The following is a 12,409-nucleotide window of genomic DNA, read 5'->3' as shown; positions in this document are numbered from 1 at the left end:
CATGCTCAGACCTTCCAGGTCCAGGCTCTATGCCGCATCCAGCAGTGAAAGTTTCCACAGCCTTCTCTCTCTTCCACAGCCTCCTCCTTCTTTCACCCCTCCACCTCATATCCCTCCTCCACTCTATCATTCCAACCTTTTGGTGCTCCACAGCGACAAAGATGTTTACAGCACTTCTGTTTTGTTCCATTGCAGAAAGAAGAAAAACGAGAGAATAAGAAAATGAAAGTGACGGATACACCCCACAGCAAGCGGAGTGAAGGGTCTTGTTTGGTGTGGTGGTAAGACCCAGGCTTTGATGCTGTTCTTCAGTGTTGTCACGGGGAATGCACAGCCACAGTGATCAAGAAAGAAAGAATGAGCAACAAAAATAAACAGCGATACAAAAGTCTGGTATTAACCTGCTCTGGGATCAATTGTCTAAACTTGTATTAACCATTTTTTCTCTCTACTAGTATATTTTCTCAGCAGTTCTCAGTAGTCCCAGCTCCTTGAACAAACACTTTCAACCCTTGGATATAGGAAACATAAATATTAAGTGTACCTTGATACCAAAAGCAAACTATATTACACCCTATAGCACACAAATATAAACCCCAGAAATCTAAACTATTTTATCAATAATGCAAAAGAAAATACAAAGCTTCAATCATGAGTGAAATTCTGTGTAAAGTAAAACGTTTCAATTTAACCCAGCTTTATTGAGACATCATGAACTGTTTATCCAACACTGCCTCTCTCAGGCAACACTAAAAACGCCAGTCTCAATTCAGTACCATTCTCCATCTGAAATATTGACCATTATAGGACAAATCGTGCCTAAATGCATGGTATCGCTCAGGTTTATCCAATGCAATTTGGTAGCTAATAGCCAATACTGTATGAGGAATGTGTTGGGAAATTGAGACTATGGAAATATTGAGACAACAATGGGAATTTACAACATACCAAGTTGAATAAATATTTATACAACGCATTGCACTTTAAAAAAAATTAAATGTTGTATATTACAATACCGACTAATAGTGACAGATATCAATGTACAGAACTAAAATACACTATAGTACTGTACTCAAATTATGATATATTATGCAAACCACCTTAAAAAGAGGCTCCTCCTCAAGAAGAGTGACGTCAAACTAAAGCCCCGCCCCTTTGAAAGCTTAACGGGATGTTGGATGCATCCAGTCTGGGTTAGCTAGCTAGCAATGTTCACCTTTTTATTTAACAAGAGTGGATGTTCAAGAGGTAAGAGAGTCGGAAACATGGCAACATATTTGCGGGAGCATCGACATACAGCGCCGAAACTGTGTGTCTCACTTTTCGTCTTCCTCCTTTTTGTTGTTGTCCCCATCACGGCTCTGAGCGTCGGCGAGGCGAGGCTTGTCAGAAGCAACACCGCAGCGAAAGAGGTAGAAGACTATACAAAATACTACAATTATGTGCAAATGACCCGGCTACTGAAGTTCATGGCCTTGAAATACTCTCACATCGCCAACCTGTCCAGTATAGGCCAGTCCGTGCAGGGCAGGGAGTTGTGGGTTATGCGAATCACAAAGGACCCCAACGCTGACGTACCGGGAAAACCCAAATGTAAATACGTGGGGAACATGCACGGGGACGAAACTATCTCGAGGCAAGTATTGGTTTACCTTGTGGACTACCTATTGACGAGGTATGGAGAAGACCCGCGTATCACGGAGTTGGTGACGAGCACGGATATTTACATTATGCCCAGTATGAACCCAGACGGGTTCGAGGTGTCCAAAGAGGGGGACTGCAGTGGCGACGCCGAAGGTCGTTCCAACGCCAGGAACATGGACCTCAACCGAAGTTTTCCTGACCAGTTTGACAAAATCAACGTCCAGCAAGAGGATATTCCCGAGGTTACAGCTGTCATTAAATGGATCCTGGAGAAAAAGTAAGTATTTTTTTCTCTTTTCTATTTACATAGACCTACATACACCATGGTTTGTTTAGTTTACATTGTTTTTACCAAATTCAAATGGTGAGATGGGGCTCAACTTTATGGGCTACACCAGGGTTAGGCAACCTGTTTCCTGGAGTGGCCCAGGTACTACAGAATTTTGTTCTGACACCTGACCAACTGAGATAATTGATCACTTCACTAATTGCCTAAATTCAACACATCACACACCTGATCCTCCAGGTCAGTTAAATAAAAAAATATGAAGTGGCTGCGGCACTCCACGACCCTGGGCTCCACAGACATCCCTTACTGCAAATCAAATTATAACTGCTAAAACCAAGGACTTTACTGGCAGCCTGCATCTATCATTGTTCCTATTGTTTTGAAGCACCTCCTCATGGACTCTAAATACCCTCTCCCTCCCCCTTTATTTATTATTATTTATTAACTAGGCAAGTCAGAAGGACCCCTGAAGGATCTATCCATTTACCACAACGGTTGCCAGCTAACAGTTGTGAATGCCCTCGATCAACATCAGACTCCAATAGGCCAACATAAGTAGCCGGCCATGCAACTTTAGTCCGGCCACCTTTGTCTAAAGACCTGTCAAAACAAACTATACCTCCTCTTCCAGCTGTCACTGAACAAACACCTGTTGAAAAACATCTAATGATGTCATGTTATTGCATATACTTTATTTTATTAAAGCACATAGGGTTTGTCTATATATGGAAAAACACACGTTTTAAATTGGTCTAAAAAACTGACGACTTTCAGTCGACCAAGATTTTTTTTAGTCGGCGACAGCCCTATTTGTTATAAACCTGTATTGCAGCTTAGGGCTTTAGCTATACAGTCAGGACTATGCTATCTTATGTGTTGGTAATGTTTTTGGCACTACTGCAGGATATGTTGCTGTTACTGTTATAGTCCCATCTGGTGTGTAGAACCTCCTGCATGGACAGGAAATCACTGTGTTATCTATTGGAACACAATAGACCAAATCAAATTATTTGTCACATGCGCCAATTACAACAGGTGTAGACTTTTTACTGTGAAATGCTTACTTACGAGCCCCCAACTATTATTAATAAAAATAAAAAATAAAGTTAAATAAAGACAATTATTCATTATTAATATAAAAAATAAAATATATTTTACCTTTATTTGACTAGGCAAGTCAGTTAAGAACAAATTCTTATTTTCAATGACGGCCTAGGAACAGTGGGTTAACTGCCTTGTTCAGGGGCAGAACGGCAGATTTTTCTTTTACCTTGTCAGCTTGGGGATTCAATCTTACAACCTTTCGGTTACTAGTCCAATGCCTGTCGCCCCGTAAGTTAAAGACAAAATAGTAACACAATAGTGAGGCTATATACAAGGGGTACTGGTACTGAGTCAATGTGCAGGGGTATGGGGTAGTTGAGGTAATATGTACATGTAGGTAGGGGAAAAGTGACTATGCATAGATAATAAGTAGAGCGTAGCAGCAATGTGTGTGAAGGAATATTAATGTGTGTGTGTGTGTGTTGGAGTGTGAATGTGTGGTTAGAGTCCAGTGAGGAGTGTACATCGAGCCTGTGCAAAAAATTATAAGGGGTTCAATGCAAATAGTCTGTGTAGCCATTTGATTAACTGTTCAGCAGTCTTATGGCTAGAAGCTGTTCAGGAGCCTTTTGGTCCTAGACTTAGCACTCCGGTACCGCTTGCCGTGTGGTAGCAGAGAGAACAGTCTATGACTGGGGTGGCTGGAGTCTTTGACAATTTTTAGGGCCTTCCTCTGACACCGCCTGGTATAGAGGTCCTAGATGGTAGGGAGCTCGGCCCCAGTGATGTACTGGGCCGTATACACCACCCTCTGTAGCGCCTTGCGGTCGGATGCCGAGCAGTTGCCATACCAAGTGGGGATGCAACCAGTCAGGATGCTCTTGATGGTGCAACTGTAGAACTTTTTGACGATCTGAGGACCCATGACAAATCTTTTCAGCCTCCTGAGGGGGAATAGGCGTTGTCGTGCCCTCTTCACGACTGTCATGGTGTGTTTAGACCTTAGCGATGTGGACACCAAGGAACTTGACGCTATCGACCTGCTCCACTATAGCCCCGTCGATGTGAATGTGGGCGTGCTCGTGTGTGTACTTCAGCTCAGCCTCGGATAGTTAAAGGTTTCACCCCTTTCCCTTCCCCCTGCTACAGACAGGCAGACAGTAGATACTAGGCCTACTATATATGCCCTGCCTCCTGATAACATTGTGTTGTTGTTATGTCCCTCCAGGTTTGTCCTGTCAGGGAACCTGCATGGTGGCACTGTGGTGGCCAGCTACCCGTTTGATGACTCGGCCTCCCACATAATGCAGGGTTACTACAGCCGCTCTGTGGACGACAAGCTGTTTAAACACCTGGCGCTGACCTACGCCAAGAACCACCCCGTCATGAGGACCGGGGAGCCCAAGTGCCCAGATACCCCTGACGAGACTTTTGAGGATGGCATCGTCAACGGGGCAAAGTGGTACGATGTACCCGGTAAGACTTTTTCCTCCTTAACTATCAGACCACTGATTTATGCTCTTTGGGGAGCAAAGGTCATGTTCTTTTTCCTTCTTAGTTTGTTGAAAAAGAGTTTATCTTTCACACACAAAGTAGCCTAGACCAGCTCCAGTATCTTCCTTTTGTGATTTCTAATGTATTTTTTTCTCCTTCATAATTTGTTTAATTTCCATTTCTTGACAAAATATCTTCACCTGCTTTTTTTGAATGTTTACCTCATTATCCCACCTCACCTCTCAGAACAATCACACATTATTGTTGAAACAGAGAGCGGAGTCCTGCGTTGCCATGACGATTAAGTCAATTGGGGTCTATTTTAAAATGTTCTCTTCTCAGAGACTGACGACATCATGTGGTATATTTACCTCTCAGGCGTTCATAATCAGCTGGATATCAGGTTTTACTCAGCTCAGTGTTGTATGAGTTCATGGAGACACCTTGAAATGAATATTGAATGAAATGTAGGCCTATAGTAAGGGAATAAAGGATATATGATAACATGTAAAGTGTGGACAGACTTACTGTTTGTCATTGGGACAAAGCCCAATGTGTCTAGCTACTAGACATCACCATCACCATTCTGCCATGAAAACGGATTAATTAATTAGTGTGGTGGTTTCCTCTGTCTTTGCTACTGTACATTTTCCATGGCCCAATTTTCACTGAATATATTTCCCTCGACTCATTTTGGATCTATTTGAGAACCAAACCAGCAGAGCCACAGCTGTAATTGTCTGTCTAGTCTTGATTTAAAACCCCACTAATTAGGCTATTGAATCAGAGTACGACTTTGAACATACAGGTGTTCCATTGCGCTGACTTCACTATCTAGTAGAGCAGCTGTGGCAGGGGACAACAGACCCAGCTAGCTAGTATTGTATTATTCACCCCTGCAGGACAGACCTGCTCTCTGTTCTCTCTTCACAGAAAGCGTGACTGGTCTCAGGTTATCCTATACGTCTTTTACGAGGTGTGTGTGTGTGTGTGTGTGTGTGTGTGTGTGTGTGTGTGTGTGTGTGTGTGTGTGTGTGTGTGTGTGTGTGTGTGTGTGTGTGTGTGTGTGTGTGTGTGTGTGTGTGTGTGTGTGTGTGTGTGTGTGTGTGTGTGTGTGTGTGACACCACCTGTCCATGCAGCTTGCTGTCCCCCCACTACCCTCTTTCATGTTCAGGAATACAAGTGTCTGTGTTCACCAGGCAGTAACCGGACCCCCAGTCTCTGTTGTGCTGTGTGGCTGCTGTCAGGTCAGGGGTTTGGAAAGAGAGCCAGACGAGGAGCGATGAGATGATACTCTAATCTGAGTCTGAAGGTTTCAGGTGACCGTCAAGGCTTTTCCTGTATAGACGTGTGGCGTCATCACCCTGTGTGTATTTGTGTGTAGGGGTTGTATATTCTCAGCCATTCCTCAATAATCCCAGAATCTGCTCTAACAGACTGCCTCTGCTTCAGTTGTAAATTATGACTCGGCAGAAGACTAATTCTGGTTTCTTCATTACTCACCTGAATCTAAATTGACCGCCTCTGTGGTTAATGGAGACTGCAGGAGGTCTGTGCATCAGAGGAAATCTGTTTTCTATAAGCACTACCAAAGGAACAGCAGAGGTGTCATTTAAAGGTGAAACTAGGAAGTGTAAAGTTTAGGTGTCTTAACAAGTATTGAAATATGACTCAATTCTCTGATGGTATTTGAGAATAGACTTACACAATGCTCTATGAGGAAATGACAGGAGTGAAATGTACCCAATGGTATTGTAGGATCTTATTAGAACATTACAAATGTGAGTTTAGAATCTAGATAATTGTCATTATGACCTTCCAAGAGGTGACTGTTGAGAGAGCGAATGATAGGGAGGGAGAGAGAGAGGTAGAGAAAATAGGGAGGGAGGGAAAGTTTGGGTTGACTTGGATAATTGCAATAGTGACTGATTACCTTTTGGCAAGCTTTTTTTGTAGACCAATTTTATAGCTAGTTTATCTTTTTCCTCTATGCCAGAGGTGTCAAATTCATTCCATGGAGGGCCTAGTGCAGCGTTTCCCAAACTCGGGCCCGGGGACCCCAAGGGGTACGCGTTTTGGATTTTGCCCTAACACTATTCGGGTCATTCAGATGGTCAAAGCTTGATAATTAGTTGATTATTTGAGTAAGCTGTGTAGTACTAAGGCAAAAACCAAAACGTGCACCCCTTTGGGTCCCTAGGCCCAAGTTTGGGAAACCCTGGCCTAGTGTCTGCTGGTGAAGGGAGTTCCTATACTAATCAGTGACCTTAATTCATCAATCAAGTACAAGGGAGGAGCAAAACCTGCAGACACTTGGCCTTCCGTGGAATGACACATGCTCTATGCTATTTTCTACTGTATTTGACATACCCATAGTTTACACAGGGATATAGGCTACTCCTAGAGAAAAAGCCTTGAATCAACTGGATGTACACTGAGTGTACAAAACAGTAACACCTGCTCTTTCCATGACCTAGACTGAGCAGGTGAATCCAGGTGAAAGCTATGATCCCTTATTGATGTCACTTGTTAAGAATTTTAAGCCTTGAGACAATTGAGACATGGATTGTGTATGTGTGCCATTCAGAGGGAGATTGGGCGAGACAAAATATTTAAGTGCGTTTGAACAGTGTATGGTAGTAGGTGCCAGGCGTACTGGTTTGTGTCAAGAACTGCAACGCTGCTGTGTTTTTCACGCTCAACAGTTTCCTGTCTGTACCAATAATGGTCCACCACCCAAAGGACATCCAGCCAACTTCACACAACAGTGGGAAACATGGGCCAGCATCCCTGTGGAACGCTTTCGACACCTTGTAGAATCCATGCCCCGACAAATTCATGAACTGATAATTCATGAAGTTTATAAACTACTTGGGCCTGTAGTCTATTTATAGCCTAAATCATTTTAACTAGCCTAGTCCTTTTACTCACCAGCAATACCCAGTGCTCTGTTTCTGACTGTTCATACTTGGATGACAACGGTCAGTTCTGTTGTTCTTGGTACCCTGTGGTATCTTTTATGTCCGGTTTAGTGTTTGTTATTTAACATGAGGCTGAAATGAGAACCACTGGACCTACTATTAGGGATGTAAGGAGTCACCTGTACGCATCGGTCACCCATTCAAATAGTTAAGATAGGAGTGGATCGGTCCACGGGACCCCAAACCGATCCAAATGTAGATACTCGGTCAGAAAAACATTACAAATCATTGGTTAAGGAAATTTTTTTGCTCATATTACTTTATTTCTACCTTCTAAAAATACCTAATCTTTTGTGACAACTGTGTTGATCTACAAGTCATGTTGCATTCCGAATAACCCCAGGCCATATCAGTATTGTGGTCAAATTTCACACTGTGCCCTGCTTCATGTGTTTACCAAAGAGAGGTATGCAGCTTATTGCTGATCTTGCACATCTGCGTAGCACCTTCATCATTCAAATGCCTGTAAAATGGCTTGCGCAATATTAGGCTTTATTATTGATTTGATTATCAAATTATCGGAATTAAGTTATCAAATGCGGAATATACCGGAATATAAGTAAACCACCAGAGACACAACTCATATGGCTATAGCCTACCTGCTGAACATAGCTTACATTAGATTTGATTTTGATCGGGTTCACCATCAGCTATAGTTTTGGTAGTTTTGCTTTATACGATCACTATATATGGTCATTTTTAGATATACAGGGTAAAGATGATCATTTCAAAATGATGACGGCCATCATCACTTTTGCGAGTGAAGCAGCACTGCATGGTCAAAAAAGGGAGGAGCTTACTCCATAACTTCCAAATGGTCAAAACCATTTCAGTTTGAGACTGGGTGAAATCCAAAGTTGTGCTATATATTCATTGGTTATGTCATGGCTAATTTTGTAAAAGATAAATATTGATACATTACTAGCTCAAACAATTTTAATCTGCAGAAATGGGTGATCAAAAGTGGGGTTAAAAAAACAACATACATTGCCTCCCCCTAATCTAATAGCGGGGTGGTAGATGCCCACTAGGATCCCTTATAGCTCAGGTGACTACATACACCATCGACACATACATCAGACCAGGGGCGCAACTTTCACTGGGGACGGGGGGGGACCCCCCACATTCTGAAATTGCATTTTTGTCCCCCCAAGTTTTATCATTGGAATGTGATACAAAACGAGGCAACGATGTGCTTTAGGACCACGAGGACGCCTCCGAGTGTCGGGTAGGCTGTTTGGAGTGTTTATCCGACTGGATAAAAAACAAAAGTTATGTCCTCCCAACTTCTAAAACCAAAGTTGCGCCCCTGCAGCAGACAGACCAGACAGCAGCGCAGACAGATCCAGCTCAGAGCGGCCCAGCTCATGAGTTCTATCAGCAGCAGATTTAAATTTAGTGTGGAAAATGAATGTTTATTCACTAAATGTTAGTGCACAGAATCGCATTGATTTGTTTGTTGAATCGCATCGAATCATTTCAAACTAAAACGTATCGGTTGGGAGCCATGATACATATGAATCATCTTGAAAGGGAAATATGCACATCCCTACCTACTATAGGTCCGTTATATTTGTTGAGCAAGGCAATTGGTCAATGTGGTTTGGGTGGAAAGCCTATACAAACAGTATTGCAGAGTTGGTAGGCCTAATGCTACAAACAGGCATCACTGCAAACAGACGGAGAACAACAGACATGGTGATTGTAGTGATGACAAGGCTAGTTCTGTGGAATTTCTCTGTTTAAAAGTCTATTGCCATGAGACTCCCTCTTGTCGAAGTTATGTCTTGTCTTTGGCTGTGAGGTTAATGTAGGGCAATTCTATGGTAACGGAATTATGCTGAGAATCAGATTTTTAACTTAAAATGTATGCCAAACAAAAAACATTGGTTTCAAAGTTCAACAAACCATAGAACTCTATGCATAAGGACAATTTAAAAACAATTGTGCACAGAATATTTTACTAAAATGTATTTACTGGAAGATTGCATATTTGGGTATTCTACACATTGGCTATTATTTGAATGAGCTCCGCCAAAACAGGCAGACATGTATTCAGTTACTGTTTGAATGAACGTTGGAATGGGCAAAACGAGTGACCTAAGCAACTTTGAGCATGGTATGCTCATTGGTGCCAGGCGGCCCTGTTCCAGTATCTCAGAAACGTCCGGCCTCCTGGGCTTTTCACGCACAACAGCAGTGTCTAGTGTTTTACCAAGGATGGTGCGACAAATTAAAACCATCCAGTCAGTGGCAGTCCTGTGGCAAAAAAACAGCTTGTTGATGAGAGGTCGAAGGAAAAGGGCAAGAATCGTGCCAGCTAACAGGGGGGCCACAAACAAGCAATTAACGACTCCGTACAACAGTGGTGTGCATAACGGCATCTCGGAACGCACAACTTGTCGGTCCTTGTCACAGATGGGCTATTGCAGCAGGTGACCACGTCTGGTTCCACTCCTATCAGTTAAAAACAAGAAGAAGCGGCTCCAGTGGGCATGTGATCACCCACACTGGACATTTGTGGAAAAACATTGCCTGGTCTGACGAATCTCGGTTCCTGTTGTCCTCATCCTGCATGTTGTCAACTGTACAGGCTGGTGGTGGTGGTGTAATGGCGTGGGGAATGTTTTTTTCCTGACATATTAGGTCCCTTGATACCAATTGGGCAATGTTTCCATGCCCCGAAGAATTCAGGCAGTTCTGGAGGCAAAAGGGGTCCGGTACTAGCGATTTATCTACAGATATATCAAGAAAATATTAAATCAAGGTTGAATACCTACTATTCCTGCAGTGAGGAGTGGTGAGAGCCTCATTCGGGTCCAAAATATGATAAAAGTGATTAAAGGTTATAAAAAGGTTATAAAATCTAATGATTCCTAGTATTATTAAAGATATTTTATTTAAGATATTTTAGATATAGGCCTACTGATTTAATCAACGTGTCAAATGGAGTAGTCAACTGTTGCTTTCTATATAGCAAAGCCCATGTTTAACACGTGCTTCATTCTTCAATCATACCTTCATTCTTCAATCATACCTTTGTGCACCCCCACTTTTATACAATCTGGCAGGGGGTTTGGGGGTCATACCACTGAATGTTTGCATTTTTAAAATCATTTTCCTGCATTTCTATATTGTTTCTCAAACTGTAAATATTACTTTATTCTCAAGAGAAGACAAGTTTAATGTTAAAGATTATCTTACTTAAAAAATTGTCCTGATCATATAGGGCTAGGCCATATACAAAACAACTGGTCCTGATCATATAGGCCTAGGCCATATCCAAAACAACTGGTCCTGATCATATAGGGCTAGGCCATATCCAAAACAACTAAATGGTCCTGATCATATAGGGCTAGGCCATATCCAAAACAACTAAATGGTCCTGATCATATAGGGCTAGGCCATATCCAAAACAACTAAATGGTCCTGATCATATAGGGCTAGGCCATATCCAAAACAACTAAATGGTCCTGATCATATTGGCCTAGGCCATATCCAAAACAACTAAATGGTCCTGATCATATAGGGCTAGGCCATATCCAAAACAACTAAATGGTCCTGATCATATTGGCCTAGGCCATATCCAAAACAACTAAATGGTCCTGATCATATAGGGCTAGGCCATATCCAAAACAACTAAATGGTCCTGATCATATTGGCCTAGGCCATATCCAAAACAACTAAATGGTCCTGATCATATTGGCCTAGGCCATATCCAAAACAACTAAATGGTCCTGATCATATTGGCCTAGGCCATATCCAAAACAACTAAATGGTCCTGATCATATAGGCCTAGGCCATATCCAAAACAACTAAATGGTCCTGATCATATAGGCCTAGGCCATATCCAAAACAACTAAATGGTCCTGATCATATTGGCCTAGGCCATATCCAAAACAACTAAATGGTCCTGATCATATTGGCCTAGGCCATATCCAAAACAACTAACACACTGAATTCATACATTTTCATTTTTATTGTGAAGTCATGTATTTCTACTCTAACTCATTTGACTAATCTGGGAGGGGAAGTCGTTAAAGTATTAAATCATTTGGTGTATTCGGATGGAATCAAGGCATTAGAATGTACCAGAGGCCACCAAAATAGAGCTCGTTCTGCAAAGTAGCCAGCCAAAACTCCCTGGCTGGCTACTTGTTCTATTTGGCTAGCTACTCCATGTAGTTAGGAAAACACTGGATGAGTGTGTGTCACTCACTGTGTATAGCCTATCCCAGGGGAGAATGACTGCCCCCTCTCACTGAAGCCACAGAAGTTCAAGGCTGACCACGGTACTGCAGGTATTGTTAGCAGAAAACAGGATCCCCCATTATAGTGAATGGAAAAATGGCAATCTTCGTGGTTAATTTTTGTGTAAATCGGAAAATGTTTATAAGACAATCATGGCATCAATAATAGCTTCTAATACACCAGATGAATGTACTTGAACCGATTATTTTAAATAGCACACAGTAGAAATGATAAGGATAATTTAGTTACTAATGGAAGCCTACAGTACCCAGGTCGGCCTACAACTCGAGTTACTCAGAGGGGTCAGCCTGCAACTTCATTTCCTGGAGTAGCTCAGACGGCGCATGTTATGTCAACATGTGACGTCATCTTAACCGACTTCATTTGGCTTGAATGCGCTATTGAGTCTGCACATAGGAATGAATGGTGTCACGTGACTGATAGCTTTGTCCAGTCATACTGTGTGTATATACAGTCATTGGTGTATCCTGCCTGGAGGGAGGATGTGGAGGGTGGGGCTGATAGGCTAGAGGTCCTGTCGTGAGCTCGATGTTTGCTCTCTGATATGGTCTAATATGACATGTCATATTATACACACATCACAGGTGCTGCCGGGCAAATCATTAAACATGAAAAAGTCACTAAGATTACTCTTATTTGGAGCATTGTTACAATGCACACTGTACCGTCTTTTTCATGCTAAGG

The 12,409-nt window shown here is 42.3% G+C and overlaps 1 protein-coding gene across 1 annotated transcript in view; it reads left to right on the top strand.

The window, feature by feature from the left end:
• Window positions 1-1,164: 1,164 nt before the first annotated feature.
• The window catches only part of LOC120018231 (carboxypeptidase D-like), a 36,653-nt gene continuing 25,408 nt past the window's right edge, over window positions 1,165-12,409 (top strand). Inside the window, exons 1-2 of the mRNA XM_038961311.1 lie at window positions 1,165-1,921; window positions 4,206-4,453. Coding sequence (XP_038817239.1) covers window positions 1,209-1,921; window positions 4,206-4,453 — 961 coding nt within the window. The 5' untranslated portion in view covers window positions 1,165-1,208. The remainder of the gene's footprint in view (window positions 1,922-4,205; window positions 4,454-12,409) is intronic.

This window comes from Salvelinus namaycush, chromosome 23 (genome assembly GCF_016432855.1).
Source record: "Salvelinus namaycush isolate Seneca chromosome 23, SaNama_1.0, whole genome shotgun sequence".
Classification (NCBI taxonomy): Eukaryota; Metazoa; Chordata; class Actinopteri; order Salmoniformes; family Salmonidae; genus Salvelinus; species Salvelinus namaycush.
This window is presented reverse-complemented; position numbering and strand designations above follow the sequence as displayed.